Source organism: Brienomyrus brachyistius, unplaced genomic scaffold, assembly GCF_023856365.1.
Source record: "Brienomyrus brachyistius isolate T26 unplaced genomic scaffold, BBRACH_0.4 scaffold35, whole genome shotgun sequence".
Lineage (NCBI taxonomy): Eukaryota > Metazoa > Chordata > Actinopteri > Osteoglossiformes > Mormyridae > Brienomyrus > Brienomyrus brachyistius.
Window position 1 is genome coordinate 1,234,995 of NW_026042310.1, and position 27,167 is coordinate 1,262,161.

At 53.0% G+C, this 27,167-nt stretch overlaps 1 protein-coding gene across 1 annotated transcript in view; it reads left to right on the forward strand.

Moving 5' to 3' along the window:
* LOC125721813 (protein Jade-1-like) overlaps window positions 1–26,151 on the forward strand; it is a 38,711-nt gene extending 12,560 nt beyond the window's left edge. The window contains 9 exon segments of the mRNA XM_048997915.1: window positions 6,166–6,314; window positions 7,503–7,595; window positions 7,598–7,713; window positions 7,820–7,987; window positions 8,585–8,701; window positions 11,416–11,859; window positions 17,744–17,861; window positions 19,120–19,233; window positions 22,008–26,151. Of these exon segments, the coding sequence (XP_048853872.1) occupies window positions 6,166–6,314; window positions 7,503–7,595; window positions 7,598–7,713; window positions 7,820–7,987; window positions 8,585–8,701; window positions 11,416–11,859; window positions 17,744–17,861; window positions 19,120–19,233; window positions 22,008–22,801 (2,113 nt within the window). The 3' untranslated portion in view covers window positions 22,802–26,151.
* Window positions 26,152–27,167: the final 1,016 nt, after the last annotated feature.

The following is a 27,167-nucleotide window of genomic DNA, read 5'->3' on the forward strand; positions in this document are numbered from 1 at the left end:
GGTTAGCGATTAGCATGGTGTCCTAGGTGGTTAGCGATTAGCATGGTTTCCCAGGTAGTTAGCGAGTAGCATGGTTTCCCAGGTAGTTAGCGAGTAGCATGGCTTCCCAGGTAGTTAGCGATTAGCGTGGTTTCTCAGACATTCTGTCTAAGGCATTCACCAGCCAATCAGGTAGTGCTTCTCTCGTGAATATCAATGCGTTTTCCCGACCCACCCTGTAAAACGAAAATTTGCGTGCAGGATGGGTGTTTGGGAACCTCCTGCTGAACACGGCTGCTTCCTGCCTTTAAAAGGTGCCGGCCCGCATGTGGTCTCATGGGGGGCTGTGGGATAATAATATGAATGTGGGAAGGAGGGGAGGGGGTGTTTCCCTCTGTTGTGCGACTGTGAAATTGCATACATATGGTGTTGGGGGGGGGGGGGGGGGGTCTCACTTAGATTTTTTTTGCAGCTGAACTGACGTGGGGTTTAAGCATCTTTGTAGGCCTCCCTGCTTCGGGAACGTGCTGGGCGATAGGGGGCCTCTTGTGACGTCACCGTCGGGCCCCTGACCGAGGCGCTCGGCCCCCCAGTTCCTCCAGGGACCGTCTGACCCTGCTTTCGCAAAAAATGTACTTCGGATGAAAGCATCTGCTAAATAAATCGGCTGTAACGTGCGGCTTCTGGGCCTCCGCCGCCGTCCTTCCCCTTGTTTGCTTAACTTCGCGGTTCTCTGCAGCTGTGATTCGGCCGGGCGCCGCGGCCGCTTCCATCTGCCCGCTCGCTGCCCGTGGCCGGTTGCCCGGAACACGCCAAATATTGTCAGGATGCCCCGCGCTCTGTTTGGCCACTACTTTTTTTTTTTTTTTTTTTTTTCTTTTCTCTCGCTCCTCCATTTGGCACGGCAGCCTTTCCTGGCCGCTGCGGACATAACTCCCCCTTCACGCTCCTTTCCTCTTTATACTGTTTGTTTGCGTGCTTGTTTGTTTGATTTTGGCCTCTCTGGACGGTCGCTTCCCTCTTACTCACGGTGACACTGCGTGGCTGGGGGTTATGGGTCCAGGGAACGGCCCAGTCTGCCAGTAGAACCGGGGTGTTTGGACTCCACCCCCACCCCCCTCCCGACTAGGGCTGGAAAGAGTAGTTTCTCCTTCGCTCAGGGGAGCTGATCTGTGACTCAGTAAAAGCACCCTGCAGTCCCAGCGTCTGGACACTGACAGTGACCCTCCTTCCCATAATGCTTTGGGGCCATCCCTTCCTTCCTTTGCCGGATGCTTGTCTTTTAGGGTGAGGTCACACTCTGCAGGCTTCAGCCATTTTTTTTTTTTTTTTTTGCCTTCCCGGTCGTCCCTTTGTTTGTTTACTTAGCCATTGGTTTTGTCTTTCATTCGGACTCTATTGAACTCTTAACCTCCTAGTCAGCTGCTTATGGAAACTATCACTAGTTAAGTGGTACTTCTGGTTACCATGGTAACCCCCCCCACGGCTGGGTGTGTTGCCGGGAAACCCCACTGATTATAGGAACACAGGAGGCGGAATTGAGCTGGGCCCATGGGGGCGAGCTGCTGTGTGCAGGTGTCAGGTGGATGGGGGGGGGGAATGCAGCCTCACCTCTGGGGGACGCTTCGAACAAACACGTGTTTTTCAGCTGATATCTGGGGTATTTGTTTCCATGCTCTGGTTTTGACACGATGGATTGTTGTCTAGAAAACCGCAATGTTCCACTTGCCAGGAGTAATCATTGTTCCATAAAAGTCTTTTTTTTTTTTTAAGTGAGAGATCTTAAACAGAGACAGACAGTGACAGGGAGACTCCAGCTGGAAGCCAGAATAAGCACACGGGGATGAGGAAATGAGCCGTGCACCTGATAGTCTGATTGGCTGCCACACAACCTGAGAATATGATTGGCTGCCGTGTACCTGTGAGAGTCATTGGCTGCCACACACCTGAAAATATGACTGGCTACCATGCACCTGAGAATAGAATTGGCTGCCATGCACCCGAGAACATGATTTGCTGCCACACACCTGAGAATGTGGCTTGGCTGCCACGCAACCTGTGAATGTGATTGGCTGCCTACACCAGACCCAGTGCTACCTGCTCCTGTAAGTTTACACTCGTCTTATGAGGCCCAGAACGCAGACTGTTTTTTTTTTTTTTTTTTTTGTTACCCCTCAACTAGTTCAGGCCCCCTCACTGGGCCCCCTCTTTTTCATATTGCACTGAGAGAAGCCCCCCCTGGGTTTTTCTGTCAATCTTTCCCCCCTGAGTGTCTTGCCTGAGAGTGAGTGGCGCTCCAGTCATCCCGCTTCCCGTAAACGATCCGCCAGCGGACACCTGACACGCCATCGGAGCAGCTCCAGGCCGCGTAAATCAGCAGCGCAGAATGAATCGATCGCCGGCGACTGAGTGACAAGTGCATTAGCTGCCCGTTAGATTAGATGCCCTCACCTGGAAATGAGTTACGACTGGTGCTATGTGAATGGACTCTTCCGGAATGTCGCGCAGCCCCCCCGGGATCAGGCACGGGAAGTCACGGCGCGAGTGAATTTGAGGCCGTTCGCCAGCTCAGACAGGGATGGGGAGGGGTTCTCAGGGGAACGCCGGCCCCGAGCGCTTGACTCATGCTTAATGATGTCATTTCCTCCCAGCGCAAGTTCGCAACACTAACGCAGATCATTATAGGCCTGGGGGCTAGGTGTTGGTACGAGGGCTCTGCAAGAGGACCCCCAGTGGAAAGCGGATGAAACTGACACCACAGGCCCCACATCTTGGCCCCCCCCGGGTGTGTTCAGCAACATGTGGGCCAACGAAACATGGCGTGACCGTTCCTTGCGTGCCGTCAATCCCCGGACGGCTCAGAAAACGGTTTCTCTGGTAACCAGAAGCATCTCCGGCATGAACCGGTGAAAAGGATGCTGGGGAACAGTGGCTAGTACCTTCTTGGGGAGGAGGGGGGGGGAAGCTCGTTGGCGTGTGCCAGGAGAGATTTCTGTTTATTCACACCGCCTTGTTTTAACAACACTGTATGGGGTGGGTTGGGTGGAGGCGAAGAGGACCCCCTGGCATCCAGCCAATGCATGTTTGGGGCCGTTTAGTGGGGGGACATGAACTAAAACAGCCCCCCCCCACCCCTCGGGTTTATGGCATGTTTTTATACATGTTTCACTGGTGCTAGAATTACGGGAAGTGTGGAAGTGGAGAGGGGGGGTTCTGGATGCAGCTGCAGTGCGTGTGTGTGTGTGTGTGCGTGCGTGTGTGTGTGTGTGTGTGTGTGTGTGTGTGTGTGTGCCGTAGCTCCATGCCCCTCTGCTGGACGTTTGTCCTGATCTGAAGATATCTGTGACCTCACAGCATGGACCATGTCGTTCATTTAAGCTCATTTTCCCCGACGTGTGAAGATGTAAAATCAATCCACGTAGGTACACAGTGGCTGGCACACTTACCTCACAGCACAGGTTTGGGGTTCAAATCCCGTCTTCTGTGTGTGTGTGTGTGTGTGTGTTGTGTGTGTGTGTGTGTGTAGGCTGTACCTGTCTTGTCCTTGATACTGAGACCAACTTCAGCCCCCCTCCCCCCCAGGAAACCTTAAATGTTTGGATGATAAAGATAAACAGATGAGCTTCATTTCTTGCTTCACGTTTTCTCTGATGCGGTCAGTCTTTATATTCATGTCCCACTCTTTCCCTCCCCAGCCGACACCCCCCAGCCTGTCCGAACCTTCCGGGTTTGTGTATCGGAGCGGCTGATTTATTTTCCTGGAAGGTGTGAAGTTTTGCTCCTCAGGCATGAGATTGTGGCTTCACACCCTGATTGGACCAGATCCCCCCCCCCCCCCCCGCACCCCCGCCCTCTTCACATGTGATGAATACCGGGTGTTTCTTAGGTGGGGGGTTGTTTTGAATTTCACAACACGCACATCCTGTCAGGCTGTTTTACATGCCCTATCGGTTTAGGTGGAGTCTTTGCACACCAGTGGTTTTTATTCACATTTTCATTTTATTTAGCATCCAGAAGCGACGTAAGTTTTTTTTTTTTTTTTTTTTTTTTTTTTTTAAAAGGCAGGGTCATACCCTAACCCTAACCCTGTACCAGTTAGGGGTCTTGCTCAAGGGCCCAACGGCAAAATCATTCTTCCAACTGTGGGATTCGTACCAGCAACCTTCCACTCAGACCAGCCTCCTAACCGACACATCGCCCCACCCCCCCCATTTAAAATGGGTGCTTGCTTTCATGGTTTAGCTGGGGGATGTGAGTTGTCCGGGTCGTGGAACCCAGGCCTCCGCCCTTGGCAGGACGTGGCACTTTTGCGCCCGGCTTCCTATCTGCCGGGAGCTTGGAAGAGCCGGAATGGGTCGCAGCAGGCCAGCGGACGGGAAAATTCTCCGGTGGAATTCCCCTGGCCTTCCATGTTTGCTGTTTGTCGGCTGACGGAATGGGTGGAATCTGCTGACTTGGATAATTTCGGAGGAGACTTGTGAGGTCACGTCGCCATGGAGACGCTTAAGGCGGTCTCTGCCACATTGGCGGGTGAGTTGAAAGGTTGCGGTTGGAAAGGTTGTCATAAATGCCAAAAAGCATGGACTCAACATGCTGTGCATTTCAGTTGCAGTAAGGGATGTTTTATTTTTCAAAATACATATGTACCCCCCCCCCCCCCACGACGACAGCATGCGAGTCAAACTTCAGGTGACCTGTTTTCTCTCCTGCTTACTGCAGGGGGTGGTATGAGAGTCTGGTGTGACTGAAAATTGCTGGACAGGAATGGGTGTGGCTGTGTGTTAGTGGGTGTGGCCAGAGGTGAATGGGTGTGGCTGTGTGTTAGTGGGTGTGGCCAGAGGCGAATGGGTGTGGCTGTGTGTTAGTGGGTGTGGCCAGAGGCGAATGGGTGTGGCTGTGTTAGTAGGTGTGGCCAGATGTGAATGGGTGTGGCTGTGTGTTAGTGGGTGTGGCCAGAGGCGAATGGGTGTGGCTGTGTGTTAGTGGGTGTGGCCAGAGGCGAATGGGTGTGGCTGTGTGTTAGTGGGTGTGGTCAGGTGTGATTGGGGTATGACTGTTAGTGGGCGTGGCCAGCGGTGAGGGGGCGTGGTCCGTGTGAGTGGATGTATTTGGGGAGTTTTCACTGAGTGGCCTAAAGACTCGCATATATCCTCGATGGCCCAGTGTGTCAGAATGCTCTGGCTGAATGAACTGTATGTGACGCCAGACACACACACACACACACACACACACACACCCACTCTAGGCATAAAAAGCAGCCCCGTCGCTCCCATTAGGCCTAGACAGTGCCGATTAAGCACCGCTGCCCTAATTTCAGCCCCCCCCCCCGCCACCCCCTCACACCGTCTTGAGCACTATTTGTCCATAATTTGCTATTCTGAGATTCAGTATCTAGCCAGAATTCGCTTTTCCCGGCTATAAATGTGTAGGATCCTGACCTAACGAACGGCGGGGCGACTCTGTGGGGGGGGAGCGGAACCAAACGCTCATTTAGCACCGTGTCGCCTAAACGCCGCCGGATCTTTCCGCCGTGTCCCAACAGGCTGCATTATCCTGGTTTTCTCTTGTAAGCCCCTCGTGGTTCTGCTTTGTGCTGGCGGTCCGCTTGTAACACCCAGGGGATCCCGAGTCATCGGCCTCCCCGGAGAACTGGAGCATCCTGTGGCGTGAAGAGCCCCTGTTAGCTGCCCAGCAGACGCCCGTCGCGGTTCGGTTACCGTCTCCCAGGATTCCCTGCATGCAGGTGCTGGCCGATTATGTCGGCTGGATGCCAATTTTGTACGGCTATTTTGCATCGGACGCCGGCGCAAACGGAGGACGTGCGGAAAATTCAAAGGGGTGGGAGGGGCGGAGTTAGCCTTCGCTTCCCAAAGGTCGTGTCTGAGCACCGAGCGACAGGCTTCCCTCGGCTTCAGTCGAACTCGCGGAGAACTGGGCCACTGCTGTTCAGTGAAATCGGGCCTGGGTGCCATGATTTCTGATGATCTCCTGTCTGGCCAAGAGTGACGACACGCGGCGTGTGGTTTAACATGTCGCCATGGTTACAGCCTCCCCCACCTTGGCCTGTCGGACGGGGAGGAGTGTGCATGAGGGGTGGAGGGGGTCGCTGTGACCACGGGGCATAGACGCCTCGTTTACCCGCGTGATGCTGACTGCCGCCTTCTCGCCTGTGTCCCATAAATGCAGGCTGGTGCCAGAGCTCAATCGGGGCACAGTGCCCACTGAGGGGGAGCAGGGGTGCGCTGGGACCCCGGCCAAGCCCCTGAGTCCGTACGACCTGGACGACCTGGATGTGTTCTGGTTGGAAATGGTCAACTCTGAGTTCAGGGAAATGGGTAAGATATTTTTCATTTTCGTGTGACATGATGGATGGCCCAGTTTAAAAGCCTAGCCCTTTCCTACAATCCCTCACCACTATTGAGCACCCCTCCAGTTATATACTTTTGTTACCTTCCGTTTTGTTGAACTGGGCTCTTTCAAACACTTGTATCAGTATACACTGGAACATACCATTGACTTGGGGGCGGGGAGGGGGAATATTTCCTCCATATTGACTCTAGATCCCCCTCAACTCCATATGCTAATAGGAAATATTCTCCTTTCCGCCTTTTGATTCAATAGTTAAAAATTCATTAATCTGTGTTCCCTAGACAACTGTTGATTTCCCTGCCATTAAAAGATCAGTGAGTACTGCCTCAAATATTGACTTAGGAATTTTGCCATTGAATTGGAAAATAATCTCTTTTGTGTTAATAGTCGTAATCTACTGAATAAATACTGACGGGGGGGACTTACGCCTTGCCTACTGATCATTGGTGTTTTCCCCTACAAACACACACTTATACAAACACAGCGGATCACAGTTAGCAGGTTACGTGGACCTGTCTGACCCAGTAAATCGCATGGGTGTCAGGGCTCCAGGTTCTGCTTGATGGGTAGGTCAGTCTTCAGCTTCGTTTGCAGTTTAGCTGACGCCTGTGTTGTCTGTGCGGCTTGGTGGGTTCCTACGGGTCATGTGGCAGACGTTAAGCGATACTAAAATAAGGAAATAAAATGAGGAAAAGTCAGCTAATTGGACGAAACTGGAAGCAATTCAAGGTTTTTTTTTTTAAGGTGGGGGTGCATAAGAGGGGCAATAAGACCTACAGAGGGGCCAACCTTATCATTAGTCAATAATGTGTTTTGAATCCCTGAGTGACAGCTCTGGGGGCCAATCAGCTTTCAGCTGGTGCCACTGTAGCTCCGCCCCTGTATACGCTCCTAAGTAAAACTTGGTCATATGACAATTTCCAGAAGAACACTGACACTTTGTAGGCCCCACCATTGCTAGAAAAATATCTAAATGAACCTTTATGACCTTATGGTTTAAAAATGTTGGGTGATTGGTAACTGACTTTAGCTCCATGGCTTTTGAGCGAATGAATCCCTCCATGAATGAGGAGCATTTTAGGTGCAATGGAATGTAGTGGGCGGGGCCTGTCACACAAGTGAGCCGGCCTAATTGGCCCCGCCTCCTTTGGCAGCCCTGCCGGAGCTGGATGAGCCGACGATGGAGCGAGTGATAGTGGAGCTGGAGCGGAGGTGTGAAGAGAACATGCGTTTAGCCATCGCGGCGGAGGAGGCCTAGGCATCGAGTATGACGAGGACGTGGTGTGTGACGTGTGCCGCTCACCCGAGGGCGAGGACGGCAACGAGATGGTCTTCTGTGACAAGTGTAACGTCTGCGTGCACCAGGCAAGTTGGTCACGGGGGTGACTGGGGGGGGGGGGGATTTAGGGGTTGGCGTTTTCTCAGTGCTGGGCTCAGGGGATTCGAACCTGGCTCTTCTTCCCTCCCCCAGGCCTGTTACGGCATCCTGAAGGTTCCCCGAGGGAGCTGGCTGTGCCGAACCTGCGCCCTGGGGGTCCAGCCCAAATGCCTGTTGTGCCCCAAGAGGGGGGGGGCACTGAAGCCCACCCGCAGCGGTACCAAGTGGGTGCACGTCAGCTGTGCCTTATGGATCCCAGAGGTGAGGCTCCCCCTGGTGGCGCCTTGCTGGGAACACGCCAGGCTGCCCCATTAGCACAAACAAGCATCATGGCACAGCAGAGCAGGCTAGCAAGAGTTAATCAATAACCTTATGATGTCACAGGCATTTTGATTGGCCGTGTACGGCTGCTGGCTCATGTGTCATGGCTAGTAGTAGGACATGAGTTCCGTTTCGGGTTTTGGATCAGGTCCAGTGTAGGGCGACCGCAGATGTTCTCATCAAGTGCCTGGGTTGGTTTTCTTTTGAAGGACGATGTGAAGGTTTGCTCTAGCAAACATGCCTGTCTGTACGAAACGGTAAATCTGTCTCCTGGGTCGAGGTGTCAGCGGCATTGCCCGTGACCTTAAACCCAAAGCTCTGTTCCTGTGAGAACAAACTGGATCTGAAAGAGTAATGAGTGAGATGCGGGCATGGGTTTTGGGGGTGGGTGTTGCTTACTCGCGTCACTGTGGGGGTGAACAGAAAAAGCGGAAGTGGAATGTCCTTCGGTGTTTTTGAGTTCTGAGTCTTCCTACGAGGGTTAGGTCTGGCCCCGTGGCACGAACGCCTCAGTCACGTGTCCTGTGCTCCGTGCAGGTAAGCATCGGCTGCCCCGAAAAGATGGAGCCCATCACCAAGGTGTCCCACATCCCCCAGAGCCGCTGGGCGCTGTCCTGCAGCCTGTGTCGAGAGCACACCGGCACCTGCATACAGGTAGGCCCGCCCCCTCAATTCTCCCAGCTGGTCTGGTTTGACTTAAAATTGCCAGTTGGGAGTCATTATATGTTGGTCACATGACTGCACTCACACCCTCATCACAGTTACTGGACAGCAGTAACCAATAAACACATTGATTTGGCAATCCAAACGTTAACCACATTAAACCCCGTACATATTCGACAAAACCAAAAAGCCACTGGGTGTTTGTCACCAGTGCTTGTTCATCCCAGCCATTGGGAGAGTCGGCCTCCGCTGTCTGTAGCCAAGGCTGAGGCTGAGTCAGAGCGGTGTGCTGAAATATCCATGGCGACATTTCCTCCTACCGCGGTGTGGCAGGATTTGGTGGGCGTCGCTTCTCCCCTGTGTGGCTGCTGGCGTCGGCCAATCCGGAGCCTGCCACTTATCCAGCCGTCTCCCTTGCTGTCTTTCTATCCTCTGTTTCTCTGTTCGGTCCCGAAACGCTCCCGTAGCAGACAGGCCAGCAGCCTAGAAACCTTGTGCAGGCAGAAGCGCGGGGGTTTTAACGAGCGGTCGGGACTGTCTCCGACGCTCGCCGGAGTTCAAGCCTCCGTCCAGCGTGGTGATTCGTAGATCCACGGGGTAATGAGGGAAACCGCCGCTGTAGTTAAACCGGCGATATCCGATCTGCCCCGAAGCCCCAGTGACATCCTCGACACGGAAGGAAGAGGCTTCTGATTGGCTGAGAGAGAGCGTCAACAGCAGAACAGATCTTGTTTGTTTCAGAGGGTCTTTAAGACACCCTGTGGATGGATATATTAGTCACTGGGGAAATCAGGGCAATGTGTCACTCTGAGTGGGGGTGTGAATCCTTCAGGGCAGGGAGCCGGGGGGGGAGGGGTCATGGATTTCATGGAAGGGCAAAGATTGGGCCCCCTGTAAACGCGATAGGTCCCTGACAGCTAACCCTGCGGTTAGCGATGACACTTCCTATAAATATTTGTTTTTTCACTTACTCACCTCGTTTTGTTTCCTTCCCCATGCCCGCCACTTCTGTTAATCTGCCCCCCACTCCCTCTTCTCACCCCCATCCATCCTCACGGATCCGTTTGCCATCCCACCCGGAGCAAAGCCGACAGTCACCAATTACAGCTTAAGGGAGTTTAAATTAACAAAAAAAAAAAAAAAACAACATAGCCATGAATCACCCTATGGGAGGAGGAGGATGTGCGTGGGCCGTGAGCCGTTTGCCGTACCGCCTCTCGGAACGGTCAGATGGCCAGCGGGGAGGACGTGTCTGACAGATAAATTTAGCCCGATCGTTAAATGGTCAGTCCCAGCTGCCGATAAAAGCGTCTCTTTCTGTCTCGGTGTCTAATCAGATGTGATCCTCTGAATGCTCACACTTAAGAGTCATTTTATCCCTGTTCTTCTGGTCTTGCAGGCCTGCTTCTGGCTGTCAGTGTAGTACATCCACCGGTGGAGCGATAGGGAATGCAGAATTGGGGGTGAGGGGGCCACAGAGGGGTCAACGGGCCCCTTCGCAAATTTTATTTTTCTTTATTCGTGGCATGCCTGTTACTGAATCGAATACGGCACTGTTAAAAAAAAAAAGTCTTAGGCAGCCACAAGACATGTTTAAAGTCGTTTGTCTGGGTAGTAAGTGCATTTTGCTCAGAATAAAAACACAATTAGTGCATATGTAGATTGAGTGACACAATAAAAACTAGTAAAAATTTCTTCTGTTTTCGAAAAAGTTACTGGTGTCTTGTTGGATGGCTAGATAATCAGGGGCACCCCAGCCATTCTATGTATGTATTTTAAATTTCAGCACCAGCTCACTTAAATTAATTAGTTATCCCCCGCTATATCGCAGTTCAGCTATCGTGCCTCTGTGATTTTGTTCTGTGTATCACGTACCTTGCTTATGATCCATTTCGTTTTCGTTTCGTTTTCGTTTCGTTTTAAGCCCTACGGTGGCTCCCAAGCGTCCTGCATCTTCTGCTAGTAGTGAGCACTTTGAGACACTTTGACAGACACGATGTACTGCTTTTACACTTGACCATGAAGATCATTTAAACATCATCCTTTGGCTGCCCAGGTCTTCTGCACAGCGCTGCATGTGGGAGAATCGCAGTTCGGAAGGGAATCTCAAATATGGAGTGGGGTCCGCGCACTTGCGGAGCGGAATGGTGGGAAGATGCCGGCGGTTGAGGAGTCGCGGCGTTTTATCCGCGTAACGGAGCACCTTGTCAGCTGCGTGCTCATTCTGTTTTGTCTTGTTTCGTTTTATGTCGCTTTGGACAGAAGCGTCTGCCAGATAGATAAATATATGCCAGTGTAATATGCTGACACGTACACTGTGCGTATGTTTTTTTTATATATATATATAGATGCACACACACTTTTATACATACGTTTTTTGACTGGGTATGTATCCAGGATTGTTTCTGGGGACAAGAAGTCACATCAAGGCCCCCTAAACCCATTAGTGTAATGAATGTTTTTGGTCTCAATGGGGGGGGGGTGCCAAACTGCTGGGGTTTTTGTGGTTTGAGTGGCGGTAAACACTGCCACTGTCTGAATTGTGACATGTGATTCATTGGCATCTCGTCCAGGGTGTACGTAGGATAGGCTACAGCGCCCCCTACTGACCCTGGGAAGGATAAGCAGTTTGCCATTGGATTGATGGTTATCGATCACTGACTGCATTGCAACCAATTAATGAATTACCGCTATGTCTGCCGCAGTGCTCCATGCCCACTTGCGTTGTGGCCTTCCACGTGACGTGCGCCTTCGACTGCGGGCTGGAGATGCGCACCATCCTGGCGGAGAACGACGAGGTGCGCTTCAAGTCGTACTGTGCCGAGCACAGTGCCCTCCAGGGCGGCCGGCCGGACCGGGCGGAGCAGGCAGAGCCCGAGACAGCTGGCCAGCGCAAGCGCAAGTTGCAGGAGCTGGAGGACGAGTTCTACCGACTGGTGGAGCCGGCCGACGTGGCTGAAGGCCTGCGGCTGCCGCACACCCACGTCGACTTCCTCTACCAGTACTGGAAGCTGCGGCGCCGGGCCGGATTCAACCGGCCTCTGCTGGCCCTCAAGAAGGACGAGGTGGACGACCTGGCCCAGCAGGAGCAGGACGTGCTCTACCGCCGCCTCAAGCTCTTCACACACCTGCGGCAAGACCTGGAGAGGGTGAGTCAGGCAAACGCCGTCCCACCAGGTGCTTCTGGGAATTGCCGTTCCACCATTTGCTTCTGGGAAATGCAGTCCGACTAGGTGACTCTGGGAAACACCATCCCCCCCCCTGCTGCTTCTGGGAAATGCGGTTCCCCAGGCTGCCTCTGGGAAATGCGGTCCCACAGGCTGCCTCTGGGAAATGCGGTCCCACAGGCTGCCTCTGGGAAATGCGGTCCCACAGGCTGCCTCTGGGAAATGCGGTCCCTCAGGCTGCCTCTGGGAAATGCGGTACTCCTGGGTGCTGACCTCCAACCCTCTATGAGCGGTCACTGGAGATGGACGGATGAATTAGTAGGTTGTTACCAGAAATCTCACAGTCTCAAATCCTAAGGTGGGCTAAGGGAACATCACCGACGGGCCCCCAGAACAAGGCCTTTAAGCCCCAGCTTTCTCCAAGAAAAAATACACTTCACTTCAGATAAAAGTGTCGGCTAAATAAATAAAAATGCAAAAATATGCAGGGAGAGATGTTTGTTAATGAGAGCGAGTACTCCCATGAATGCGTGAGAGGCCTTGGTGATTTTACACACACACACACACGCGCGCGCACGTCATCCGGAGTTTGTATTACCCAAAAGCGAGGCTGTGTTTTGGTTTTCCTCCAGGGCAATTCCGGCTCAGCGTGTCCCATAAAATGATTATGCACCCCCCCCCCCCCCCCCCCCCCCCAAGCTGCCCGGTCAACCTCCAAACAGGCTATTAATTACTGAAGCAGAGTAATGCTGGAACTTGCCTGCTCCCCTGGGCTGCTTTGGGGCGGCGATACCGCTGAATTACGCCTGACCTGTAGGGGGCAGATCGATGCCTACAAGGCACCTCTTATTCTGGGCTCTGAGGGAGGTCAGAGACTCGATGCGGACGGACACCCTCCTGTTTCGAAGTGCGCTTTTCACTGTGGCTATGGGCCCCCTTGGCTGCCACTTAGCTCCCGTTTACAATTTGATTAAGTCCTGCAATTAAAATTAAGTGGCGGAACTTTCTAGGTGTGCCGCGGGGGCTTAAACGGCGTCTTAAAGTTAATTTCCATCCTCTCTCGGAAAGAGGACCAAATGCCGCACTCGTCTGCTGGCCTCAGATGTCTTTCGCTTCTCTCTCTCTCTCTTTTTTTTTATCCAAATCCCACATTTGCATTTTCTCCCAGTTGGGAAGCGTTTCCCGTGGATTACGCCAATGCCTGCAATGTTGTGTCTGTGCCCCATTCTACCCACCACCTCTGCATCCCCAAGCGGTGGGGGGGGGGGACCAGGCTTGGCGATCAGGAGGACAGAGGAACCCCTGGCAGAGAGTTTGAGGCCATGATTGGCTGGTGGTCTTAGCGCTGGGCAATGGTTTGCCTTTAATTTTTTTTTTTTTTGCCTTTGGCTCAGTGGAAGGACGTTGGGATACATGGCGGAGGATTAGCGCGGCTTAGGACGGCGGCCCGCTACACTTCTGCTCGTTCTCGATAATCTCCAGGATGCCTGTTCATTTGACGTCCGGCTACACTTTCTACGCATCTTATCGTAGTTAGCACCTACCCCAGAAGGGCGGTGGTCTGCATCCAGTGGTGTTGTCTACACACCACTCAAACCACACATTTCGTGACGTGGGTCCTTGTTGGAAAGAAAGTGTCACTACACTAGAGGGGCACAGAAGTGTTTTTTTTTTTTTTTTTTTTTTTTTTTTACTTTTTGGGGGCCTGACAAACGGCAAACCCACCCCTCTATGCATCACGGCTGTTTTTGTGCCTTGTGCAGTGGTACTGCATGTCCTTTTTTGCAGTGGAAATGACGTCATGGAAATGGGTCATTCCTGGGATTTGGGACTGGGAACTGTGGGGGGGGCCCAAATCCGAAAGTCCACCCTCCAGCCCACACTTCGGAGGACTTTCCATCAGGGTGGTCGTAAAAGCAACCCCCCTCCCCATGACCCTGTGGAGCCCACGTCCGACATGCAGGAGTGAGTGTGTCAGCAAGTTTGTTTTGGCTCCGGGTGTGTCCCCACCCCACCTGAAAGCCCTAAACTCCTAACCCCCCCCCCCCCAGGGTCTGAGAGGAAACCTCGCCTGCGGGTGAAAGGGCGGTGGGTGGATTAAATGCCATACAACTGGATTTCAATTCATGTGTCCCCCATATGGGTGCCCCCCCCCCCCCCCCCCCGGCCCCCGCCCGATTGTTTTCAGTGGTTCCCGCTCGCAGACGACATTCCTGGCAGTGCCGAGGGTTCACGGAAAGGACAGAATTACAGAAAAACGTCTCGCTTTTCTGCCCGGGAGAGCAGATTCTGACTCATCACATTACAGATGGATGGTTCCGGATTTAAATCCCCCCCCCCCCCCCCCGGCCGTCGAGAGTCGCCCGGCCCCTTGGATCCCAGCAGCAGAAACGTGCCTGTCTGCTTCGTTCGTCTGCTGGAAACGTATCAACCGTGATGTGCGTCTTTATTTTATGCTCAGTGACCTGGAATGTAATTACGACGCGCAATATTTACGGAGCAATTAAGGCTCCGAGAACTTCATATCGCGCCGGTGTATGTGGATCTGCCGCAGCTCGGGTTCCGGCGAGCGGCGTTTACGGCGCGTATAAATCTCTCCCCCTCCAGCTTTCCGGGATATGCGGTGATCCAAAGGCCCTCTGCTTTCTGATGGCGAATTTTCCTTATACAAAATCTCCCCCTTAAAAACAAACGCCAGTTAGTACAAGTCCCCCTCCACCCCCATCCCCCACAGGGCAAGGGCATGAAAAAATGATCCGCGGGATGTAAATATTGATGCCGCTCCCACTGTGACATGGCTGTGGTTGCGGTGTTCGCTTTCGGCAGGTGAGCTCAGATACTCACGCTATGCTCGGATCAATTATTGAAGTGCAAAACTCTGGATTCCTAGCAGGCCCCCTGGTGAGGCCCTACGCTTAGGCTCCAGTAGGTATCCAGGGCCGTGATTCGTGTCGGAAGGTTCTGGAAGGCTGCCGGCCTCACCCCACTATGACGGAATGTCCATTAAATACCCGATCCACAGCTGGCCCGGTGCTGACCCAGTGTCCCGATGTTTTACGGTGGCCTTCTCCGCGGTAAACCCTCGGCCGTCAGTCACCACTTTGAGAGGCGCAGCCATATTTCGGCATCTCGGCCTGAGTTGCGCAGCGTTAGCCGTCACGCCGTCTTGATTTCTCATATCTCAAGCGTCTCCTCTCCAAATTCGAGCCGTTCACATCCCCCTCACCTGGGTACGGGTGAGCAACATGGCAGGAAGGGGATCATCCCGAATTGGTGTGATCTCGGGGAACGTTCTGGAACCATCCGCGAGCCTCGCTTTAGCCAATATGCGGCAGCGGTTGGGTCCCGTGTGTAATGGATAGCGGGGGGTTGCGTACGGGGGGGGAGCTGTTAGGGCCAGGTACGAGGCCGTCCATCGGGGCTAAAATGGGCGCTCCACTTTCAGCACGTTGTCAAGGGAACCCTGTTCCTGGCAAGCCACTATGTGATTGGTTAAAAATGCCTAGGGTGGGGTACCGTTAGCTGTTTATATCGACATGCTGCTTGTTATGTCAGTACAAGCTTTTATTTCATCTATAGATCGAAGCAGACAAGGTGTCTTTCTGCAGACCCTCACTGGGTTATTTTGTCATCGTTTCCGGCCACTGTGGGGGGTCTCTTACATCCAGTGGACCCTTGAGACCGACATACATCAGCCACCCTTTTTTCATTGTCTGAAGGCACCCAGAATAAGAATCGTGTTTCACATTCCCAGTTCGCCGTAAATCTTTTATGGACCGAGTTCAAACGGCGATCTGTTCTGGCACAACGGCCCAGTGACGGCAGACACGCTCCGGCCCCGGGAAGATCGGGAAAACTGCCAAAACGGGAAAGGGCAATGCTCCCGGATGAACTCGGGGCCGGTGCCCTCATGCCAGGAGGGTGGTGTAGTTTGAGGTTGCCCATTTCTGGGTTAGGGGGCGCCATACTGATTTTAGGGGGGGTTCTAGACAGGCGTTCCAGGCTAAAGCGACCAAACCGTATTAATTTAGTCAATGGAAGTTGCCGTTCTACCAAATGTTTATAGCTCCTTCCTGTAATTGTACATGTTTGTCAGAATTCTAGAAGGTTTTGGTCGCTAGGTGTCGATCTGCTGAATTCTGATTGGTCGAGGACATCCGTGCGAAGCCAAGGGGGGAGGGACCCATCTGTGGGAGCCACCGTTGTTCACACAGCGTCCTGGCGTGCCTGGCCCCCGGGTACTAATTACCCCGACAGGTGCTTGGCACTGCAAGAAAAGGTTCCGCTCCCCCGAATTAGTGACCTCCCCCCCCCGCCACCTCGGTGCGTGGGGACAGGCGTGCTGAGTGGAGATGGTTTTGCAGGTGACATCGTGCTTGACAAAGGACCCGCGACCCCGGGACAGCTGGCGCCGCTCCCGGGACGAGGCTGGAGCAGAGAGACTCGGGTGGTGTGGGCAACGTGAAAATGTCAGCCGTGTGCTGCTCCGGATGAAGGCGCCCGGCCTTTGGGGCTGCTTCCTGGGCGCAGGGTTCCGCGGGATGGGAGACGCCCTGAATGGGAGACGCCCTGAATGGGAGACGCCCTGAATGGGAGACGCCCTGAATGGGAGACGCCCTGAATGGGAGTCGCCCTGGATGGGAGACGCCCTGGATGGGAGACGCCCTGGATGGGAGACGCCCTGAATGGGAGACGCCCTGGATGGGAGTCGCCCTGGATGGGAGACGCCCTGAATGGGAGACGCCCTGAATGGGAGTCGCCCTGGATGGGAGTCGCCCTGGATGGGAGACGCCCTGAATGGGATGCCAGTACAAATATACCAATCGGAATGATTAATGTAAAGAAATTCCGTAAACTTCCATAAATGGTTGCTAGGGACTTCTGTACTTCTTATATTTTCCTATTTTGACCCCTCCCTCCCCTCCTCTTTTATGTCTCTAATCCTCCTCCCCCCCCCCCCCTCGCCTGTCTCACGGGGAACAAGCTAGCCATTGTCCTCCAGGTTTCCAGGATGTCGCGTCGGGGAGACAGTCTCCTCGTTTAATCCCCAACTCCCCGCACCGCCTATCCCGCCATCGGTGTCCGGCACAGCGATAGACATACGTGGTGTGTGCTGGACAGACGTGCATAAATGACAAACGCGTAACCCGGACCCCTCTTACTCTTCTGCCATCCCATGTTGACATATATAAATGTGACCGGAGGGACGCACACAGGAGGGATGTGGAAGCTGCTGGAGAAGGCAGATTTGAGGCAGAAATTGACACTGGCGAATCGCCCAACCCCAACCCTCAAAAGGTGTCTTATTGACACTGTCTCATGCTCGTGTAACTGCCTGTGCTTTCGGCCCAGGGATGATGATCTAACTGTGGTTCAGAGGGCAATTGAAGGGCACAAAGGGGTGCCACAGACCACGCCCCCAGGTCACTTGCCGCTGCTCACGTGCCACGCCCCCAGGTCACATGGCACTGCTCACGTGCCACGCCCCCAGGTCACATGGCGCTGCTCACGTGCCACACCCCCAGGTCACATGCCGCTGCTCACGCGCCACGCCCCCAGGTCACTTGGCGCTGCTCACGCACCACGCCCCCAGGTCACTTGGCGCTGCTCACGCGCCACGCCCCCAGGTCACTTGGCGCTGCTCACGCGCCACGCCCCCAGGTCACTTGGCGCTGCTCACGCGCCACGCCCCCAGGTCACATGGCGCTGCTCACATGCCACGCCCCCCAGGACACTTTGTAGGCCACAATCATTTTCTTCACATTGGAAGTGTGGCAGGTGTCTTCGGCAGAATTGGTCTCTTTTTCACTGATCTGTTTGCGCCCCCGCCTGGCCGCTCATGAACTCGCTCTGCCTCTCCCCACAGGTCCGCAACCTGTGTTACATGGTGACTCGCCGGGAGAAGATGAAGCTCTCACTGTGTGACCTGCAGGAGAAGATCCTGCAGCTCCAGCTGCGGCTCCTGGAGGAGGCCCCGGCAGCGGGTGAGGGCCCCAGGGCCATCGGGGGGGGGGGGGGTGATGGATATACGAGTATTAGCAGAGAGCCTGTGGGGTCTGTGACCCTCCCCCACTCTGTAATGACGGGCTGGGGCCCTGACACGTGTTCAACCGGACCTTTTTATTTATGGGGCTCGACCCCACAGCGGAGCGTGCCAAAAATGGCCCTGGAGATTTATTCTCTAGGAGGGGGGTGTGCGGTGCAGTGCGATTACGCCATTCATCAACGCCACAGCGAGCCTGCTGGCTCAACACTCGCCTGGGAGATGGGGGTCTGACCAGAGTGCCAGGCTGGCACCTTTAAACTTGTGTGTATGTGACTATATATGTGTGTGTCTGTGTGTATGTGTCTGTGAGTGACTGTGACTATATGTATGTGTGTGTCTGTCAGTGACTGTGTGTGTCTGACTGACTGTGACTGTATGTATGTGTGTGTCTGTGACTGACTGTGACTGTATGTATGTGTGTGCCTGTCTGTGACTGTATGTGTGTGTCTGTGAGTGACTGAGACTGTATGTATGTGTGTGTCTGTGAGTGACTGAGACTGTATGTATGTGTGTGTCTGTCAGTGACTGAGACTGTATGTATGTGTGTGCCTGTGACTGACTGTGACTGTATGTATGTGTGTGTCTGTCTGTGACTGTGACTGTATGTATGTGTGAGCCATGCTAAATCCGGCGTGCGGGGGAACCGAAAACCCACTTGCCATCTCCTATGTTCAGGGAGGCGGCTCCAGCGTACGACACGTTCCTGAGCCTTTGCTCCCCCCGGATGGCCGTGCAGGAGAGCAAGGGGGGGGCCGTCCCCACCTGCCCTGTGGCTTTCCGCTCCTCTCCGTACCCCTTTACGGTTCGGATTTCCATTAATCTCCCTCCCAGTCTGCCTCCTCACACAGCTGTGTTTTGGTATGGTATGCTGTTGTATGCTGCCCCCACCACACAGCTGGAGGACCCAACTCCGGAATGCCAGCCAGATGCCCTTGCTGTTTAACCCCTGTTATTCTCCCAGGAGTCGCCCCCCCCCCCCCCCCCCCCCCCAAGAGCCCCTGTTGTCAGCAGAATCGGTCGCATTTTGTGCCCCTTTTTTTTCAGCATCTTATCGCCATTTAAAAAACTCGAACGGCCCCACAGTGGGACGCGCAAGGCCTGGTTTGTGAGCACGTCGTAAGGCTGACCACGTCTGCGGTGAAATATGCTGCTCCTTGATTGGCCGAATGACTGACTTCCCTGGGGTTCCCCCGCAGGAGAGAGAGGGAGACAGAACGGAGTGAAAGACCGAGGGAAGGAGCGCAGGAGAGGCAGCCCGGAGAAGAAGGAGAGGTGGAAGGCGGAGAGTGGCTCCTTACTCAAACACCTAGGTGAGTTACCCGCCGGCGATCCCGCCCCCTGACGTCCCGAGTCAACCTTCCAGAAGGTTCTGCTAAAGTGTGATGAGTCAGAATGAGACCACAGAAGTGTGAGGGGAACCTGGGCTGTTAACCAGTGTTTGGGTCGGGGCTCTTGCCTGAACGGCCGTAGGTCCAATCGAACTGATGCAGCAATCCGGCTCTCAGACGGTAGGGGAAGGATTACAGAGCATGGAAGCAGAGAATAGCTGAAATAAAATGAAGAAGCTTTTCTCATGATAAAAGCGAGCGCCTGCCCCCCCCTCCACCCTGCCAAACAGCACCACCTCCCACCTCCGCGTCATGGAAAGATCTCACAGCAGAACGGCGGGGGTGGGGGGCGCCTGACGTTTCTTGTAGCACGGAGGGCACTGGGCCAGACAGTTTGGTGTTCCTCATTTGGTCCTGCTAAGATGCGGGGGGCGGCTGTTACACAATGTGACATCACATAGAGGAGCGGCTCCCGAAACATGTGACTGGATCTCACTTCTGCTCGGAGTCCAAAGAAGTAGTAACCAAGCGAACAGGAGATTTCAGCCCGAAACTTAGGGGTGTCCAACGTGCAGTCGTGCCCTCTAACCAGACTTGCGTAGATGCCGATATTTGTGTCCCCCAGTAATTATTATGATTACATCCTCTGTAATCCCACCCCCTGGCCAGCGGCGGGCCCTGCGGTGATGTCTACTGCCTTGACGGCACCTCCCACCCCGTCACGCGGTAATTTCAGCTTGCGTCCGATTCTGGATCAACTCCAGAATCAGCCAGGGCAGCTTTTAACATCCCGGGTGTTCCGTGCGTAAAGAATAATGTCGGCGAACTGACCTCACTTGAACTCCGGGGTCTGTGGCAGCCAAGTTGGGCATGGAGGGTGGACAGCGAACGTCAACAGGGTACCTTGTACGTCAATTACCCCAAACCACTCTCCTCCCCCGCCACCCGGTATCCAAGCAGCCCTCACCGCAAAGCCAGATGCTGTAACCTGCTCCTGGCACAAGTGATGAATCGTCCCCTCTTTGTAATTTACTTGAAAGATGGAGGAACTTGGGCCCAGTAAACAGTCCACCATGCCAAGCCAACCTTTAAGTACAGCTGTAGCGTTAGTGTTAGCCTTTATCTTACTGAGTTAACCTTTCAGTATAACTGCACCTTTAGCATTAGCCTTTATCTAACAAAGGTAACCTTTCAGTACAATGCTATCCTTAGCATTAGCCTTTATCTTAACGAGCTAAACTTTCAGTACAACTCCGTCTTTAGCATTAACCTTTATCTTTCCAAAGTAACCTTTCAGTGCAGTGCTATCCTTAGCGTTAGCCTATATCGTAACGAGCTAACCTTCCAGTACAACTCCATCATTAGCATTAACCGTTATCTTTCCAAAGTAACCTTTCAGTGCAGTGCTATCCTTAGCGTTAGCCTATATCGTAACGAGCTAACCTTCCAGTACAACTCCGTCGTTAGCATTAACCGTTATCTTTCCAAAGTAACCTTTCGGTGCAGTGCTATCCTTAGCGTTAGCCTATATCGTAACGACCTAACCTTCCAGTACAGCTCTAGCATTAGCGTTAGCCTTTATTTTATCAAGGTAATCTTACAATACAACTCCATGCTTAGCATTAGCCGTTATTTGACCTTAAACGTCACTCACGAGTCAAATCGTCAGGCCTCTAACAGCACGGTCCTACCTCCAGTTGCATTACCCATCCATCCGTCTTCAGCTGTTTATCCTGCTTAGGGTCATGGAGGTTTGGAGCCTCTTCATGCGGAGTAATACCACGGACAGGCTGCCAGTCCATCATAGGGCACAAAGAAACACACGCACACACACACACACACACACACACACACAGACAGTGACACCAGCCCCCACTTCCTAATAAAAAATAATCTTGTTCTATAACTGGGTAAAAGGCCGAATTTGTTTTTGGAGAGATGTTTGTAAGTATCAGGGAAGCATTAATTGCCAGAGTGATATTTTTGTTTGTATCAGTGGCTGCTTTGCTTTGTTTTAGTTCATTTCAGTGATTTTAGCGCAGTGAAGGATCAGGCTGGCTCGTGTGTGTGTGTGTGTGTGTGTGTGTGTGTGTGTGTGTGTGTCGGAGCGGGGGCAAGGGGGATTCCTTTGGGTGTCGAGGCATAACTGAGTGGTGAAAATGATGTCAGAAGGTGTCATAAGGGATGACTTGCATGAAAATATTACTTAAAATTCAACGTCATGGAAACGCAGAACTTGAAAGTATCTCTTTTTCATTGTTGGTTTGTTTGTGTATATTTGTCAGCGTTGAAACACACCTTTCGTCTGTAGCGTAGACATTTTTTTTGTTTGTTTCTGTAAGTTTCTGTGGATAGAGTGAAACCCAGATGTTTTTAATTATGCGCTGTTCCCGTGGATCACTTCATGCACGGGGAACCACGAGTAAATGTTGAATGGAAAAAAATAATAGATTCCAAACTGTCCCGGTGTCAGATTCTCGCAGTACTTTTGCTGTGTCCTACCTACCCCACCCTCTTCTGTGGTTAATACATCTGTTTATCCTTCTTCCCTAAGCGTGTATAAGATTTCAGGAAACACCTGAGCACCTTCCTCCCCCGCGACACTGCCAGTGATGTCACCGGCGTGCAATTGGAGCTGATCTTTTCCACACAGCGAGGGGGGGGGGAATTAACCGTCAGTGCCTCTTGCCACACTGCCGTCATTCGAGCCCACGGTTCGAGTCTCACTGACTGCGATCCCTCTCGCCCCTCCCCAGGTCTGGCGGATGGCTTCCCCCTGGATGAGGCTCTCTCTGGGGGCTGGCTGACACGCTCGGTGGAGATCACAGCCGATGACGTGCTGAGTCGATGGGCGCTGGCGGGGGGCCCGCGGGACAGCCCAGCAGGGCTGCTGTCTGACCAGCTGCTGCAGGGCGAGGAGAGCCTACTCAGCCTCATGATGGACCCCTCCCTCAAGTCCGCCTGGAAGACACCCCGGCTGGGCCGAGGCACTAAGGGGAAGCCCCGATCCAGGGCTCACAGGCCGCGAGTCCCTGACGGCGACGGGGTCCGACCTGACGGGAGGGGGACTAACGGATTCGCCCGCCCCCGAGCCTCAAAGGGCCTGCATCGGCGACACCGTCAGCTGTATGCACGACCGAAGGGTGGCCGCCCCCTGCGCACCGGCCCCCAGCCCCCCGTCTCCAAGATGAGCTCCTGTCACATCTCAGAGGACTGCGGCACGTGGGATGGCACCCACCTTAGGGAAGCCTGCACGGCCGCTGCGAGCCCCGGGAAGCCCAGAGCCACGGACAGGCCCCGCCCCACTCTGAGGCTCCGCCTCCCCCGGCCCAGCAAGCCACCATCCAGGGGTGGGCCGCAGGATCAGCCCTGGGGCCAGCGGGAGCTCGCGGGCAGGGACGGCTCGCTTTCGGACGGGCGGCCAGACGAGTCGATGTCGGATGCAGAGCCGAGCGACTCCGAGACCCCCGCAGGGGCGGGCAAGCTCCGCCTTGCCCAGCTGCATGCTGGGAGCGAGGACGTGCTGAGGAGGAGCGTGCTGGCCACCTAAGTCTGACCATTGGGAGTGAGAGAGCACGGAGGTGGGGGTCCTGACCCAGGCGCCGGTGACCGCTGCACGCCCTCCGTGACTGTTTGTGATGTGTGTGCCCCCCTGCCCCTCCACCAGAACCAGGCCAAGGCAGCGCCGATACGGACGTGTCCGCGCCCGTTACATTCTGTGTTCCGGAATTCTCCACAAGACCATATGCTTGTTCCTTTTTTTTTTTTTGTAATTTGTGGTTGATGTTGCCGATAGTAACTGAAACTGCAGCTGTGTTTAGGGCATTATGGGTGGTGAGTTCGGTGGCGTTACCTTGGCCTTTGACTCCGGAATGTGTCCATCTCATGTCTGAGGGGGGGGGGGGGGGGGGAAACATCACTTATCTGATGTTTACTGTGGAGGAAAAAATGCGAATATACGATGTAGAACAGTTTATAAAAAGCACAACCAGCGAATAGGTACCCACTCTCAAAACACGCGAAGCAGTTACCTTCTGAGAAATTAAATTTGCCATCTTTCCCTTCCTAGTCACACATCTGGCTCCGTTTGGTGGCCTGAGAGCATCTAAAACATGCTGAAAAGACATCGAGGACTTTTCCTAAATATGTGCCTTTTCGTCATTTTTCCCCCATAAAACGAGATCGATCATTGGCCGATTTAAACGTCGTGTCGTTCGGACCGGTACACGGAAAGCCTGATTGGCCAGTGACAAAATTGGAGGCAAGACTCCAACGTTGTCGGACAGAGTCGTGTTCATTATTCCCATTTTAGTGCCTAAGTTCCGTAGATCTGATTTCCCGGCTGCCTGGGGAAGGCCGGGAACGTAACACAGCATTATCACTGGAGCCGACGTCAGCTGGACGGGCTTCCTGTCATGTGACAGTCGTCACTGGAGCCCTGGTGTTTACGCAGAGGGTGTCCGTAAACGGGCGATTATCTCAGGGTCTAAGATTTAAAAGAACTGAAAAAAAAACTCATTTAAAGAAGACGATATATATTTATGTATCTATATATAAACCGAAAGAGGGATGCGTATTGGCCTAAATCTGTATATAATCACGGAGAGCGTGCGATTTCTGTATATGTATGTAGATACATAGATATGTGTTTATACTTTGTGACTTTTTGGCGAGATGAACCTCCGATTTACTACTGAGCGTTTTTATTTTGACTCTCGGAGCCGCGAACGGCCGCTTTGTCTCGACGGCCGACCGGACTCCGCCAAAGAAGAGAGTGCAGATGGCATTTAACCGTGACATCTTACCGTTACCGTCGTCGCTGCTGTTGTTTATTGCTGTTTTTTATTTTTTGTGTACGATGCATTAAAGGACATGGGGATATCGTGGTAGGGGGGCTTCTCTTGGACCAGTCCACGTGCTGCTGGGGGGTGGTCATGCCTGGATAACGGGACTGGACGTCCCTCATTAGGTGTGGAGGATCTTTTTCGGGTTTCTACTCATGGACGTGCCACCCCCCCCCCCCTTTTCAATTCACCACATCCCTCGAAACAAAGCGCTGAATGGGGACTCATGACCTTTCCGACGCCTCCTGCTCGTGTCAGAGGTCATAGGTCGCAGGCCTTGGTTCTTTGCCTGATGGGCAGCGGGACCCTGCTGACAGCAGCCGTCTGAGCGTCTTTAGCCTTCAGCTCGCGGAGCCGGCTGCGCAGTGACACACTCGGCTGCGCAGTGACACACTCGGCTGCGCAGTGACACACTCGACCGCGCTTACAAGCAAGAGCGTCCTGTTTGTAGCTCGAATGTTGCTCGGACGAAAGTGGGCCTTCTGTTCTCCGTTGGCTGGTCTTTCATGCGGAGGTTCGCTCGAGCCTTTCGTCCGCCACCAACACTCGGTTTCGTTCGCTGTATGACACAGTGCTAGTAGCCCGTTTACCCAGCTTGCACGGTTTCATACGCTGCTCTGTATCTTACCGCCAGCATAGTGCTCATCTTGCTTCCTGCCTGCATTCAAGTGTGAAATCTCATGGGAAGAAGGTTTCACCTCCAAACGAAAACCTGCGTGGAAGGAGTGAGGAAGGACAGTGAGGAGGAGGAGGAGGCATGTGGTCACTCGAGAGGGCCTTTGCAGAGGATCTGTGGGGGGGGGGTAACAGAATTGGGAGTCACTCCCCAGCTGCACACGGCAGATCGTTACGGAGGGGCCGTCTCTCTCCGCTGGTGGCGAGATGAGAGCAGAGCCGGGATGAAAATTCTTCCATGTCTCGGCCTGCTCAAGGAACCCAGCTGAAGACAATCAAGGATCTCGCCTGAGAGACATTAAACTTTGGCGAGGCAGCAGGTGGCGCTGCGGTTAACGGCGCCGATCCGTAATCGGAAGGCCGCAAGTTGAGTTTTATTCTGCAGTGAGACGTTCAGCTACGTCGAAGGCCGAGAAGCAATGCGTCGCTACGCCAAACGGGTGTAAGCAAGCAGCGATGACCAAACGCCGGCTGGACTTGCCCCCCCTCCTTCACAGAAGAAGGTATTCTGTATTTGGGGGAGGCCTGGAGTAATTAAAATTCATGCCCAGGCGACCTAGGATATAGGAATTCTGTGTTGTAGGGAAAAGGACGGAATTCCCCTCACCGAGGACCAGACTCCAATCACGGGACCAGCACATGGGAGGGACTTTCCTTGTTTTCTGTTTCCGGTTCCTTCCCTCTCTTACCGTTGAGGTCCGTCCCTGGAATTTTGCAAGTGCATGTGGACGCCGCGGCGTGTGGAAGTGAGGCTGCTTCTCGTGATGATTTCTTACCCCGCCACCCCGTAAAGAAGACGACGACACTTCACGTAAAGTCTAGACCCTGCTGGCTGCACTGTTCCTGTTTCCTGGCACTGACATGCCTGCTGACATCACAGCTGACGTCACAGCTGACATCACTGCTGACATCATCGCTGACATCACCGCTGACCTGTACAATTCCTGAATCATTTCTCCATACTATAATATGAATGTGGCAGGAGTTTATCCTTCTGTGTTCCTTGTTTCAAAGAATGTCGTGCCATTTGTTAATAGCAAAGAGGAATATTAAAGATATATTAAATGAGAGCTATTTTAAATTATTTTTTGGCCTTTTCAGTACGTATTTATTTTCTTGTATTAGAATCTTTGTAGGAGATGAAAAAAAAAGGAACGACTGTATTTTTCATTAGTGCAAAAACCTATTTTTCCCTTTTTTGTACATTTTTTCATGTCCAGCTATCGACAGCAATATGATGTTTTCTGTGACTGTAACTGCATGCTGTTTGTGTTGCCTTAACTACGGCTGCATTCCCCTCCCCACCTTCCCATCCCCCCCCCCTCGTCCCGACACCCTCCGGCGTGGTCAACTGGTGCAGTCAATAAAAGCTTTCCGTGTCTCAGGCAGTCCTTGTCCTCTCTGTTCGGCTGGGATGCGTTTTCTGTTACCAATGCTTTGTTGCCCCCCCCGTTCATAATTATGACGTTCTCACCCAGGCTTTTCATCTCAACTAGAGTTTCTTCAGTGGGGGTGGGGGGGGGGCTAATAAGAGGGGCCATAATTCATACAGAGGAGCCAACCTAATGATTAGCCAATGATATGCTTTGAATCGGTGACTGACAAGGAGAAGGCACTGTGTGGGCCAACCATCGTTCAGCTGAGGTTGGTACCCCTGTGGCCCCGCCCTTGTATATACCCAAATCAGGGTCTGACTCCCAGAGACCACCCACAGGGGCCACAGAATTTGATGCGTCGCCTATTGCAAAGCAGCAGGTAACCTGAACCATTGAATGAAGTGGTTGGAATTTGGGAATGTCGATGGTAATCCCAAACAGCTTCGCTGCAAATTTAAACAGCACTTTTATTTTGTCACCATAAGAAACATGTGGATTAAGAATAAACTTTCACTTTCGCCATTTTCAGTGATATGGAAATCTCTTCCCGACGCTGATCCAGATCACCTCCGATCCGATCATTGCTCCTTGCCAGAACTTCCCTTTAGCCAAACTACGTAGAATCATTTTTGCAGTTTTGCCTTGAAACACAGACCATGGGTAATACCTTTCAAAATCGCCTGGCTGCGCTTACATTATCAATATTTTAAGCCAATTATCTTGATACTGTTTAATAATTTATGAAAAGAAAATCTTCGGTAAATACAAAAAAAAAAAAATTGCTCTCATGACAGCGTTGCTGGGAAGTATTTTTCCAGCTGGCAGAGGCTTGTGCTTCTGTGTGCTATGAATTAAGGGCTTCTGGGTCCTAGTGAAACACTGATGAGATCTTGAAGATGTTGATAAAAGTGTTTCTGAATGTTATAAAGTCTTGGGCTCCCACTCCAGGTATGAAAGTTGGTTTGTTATCGTTTTGTTTGGCCCAGGTTCAGCTTTCCTCTATTTTTTTAAAACCCTACCG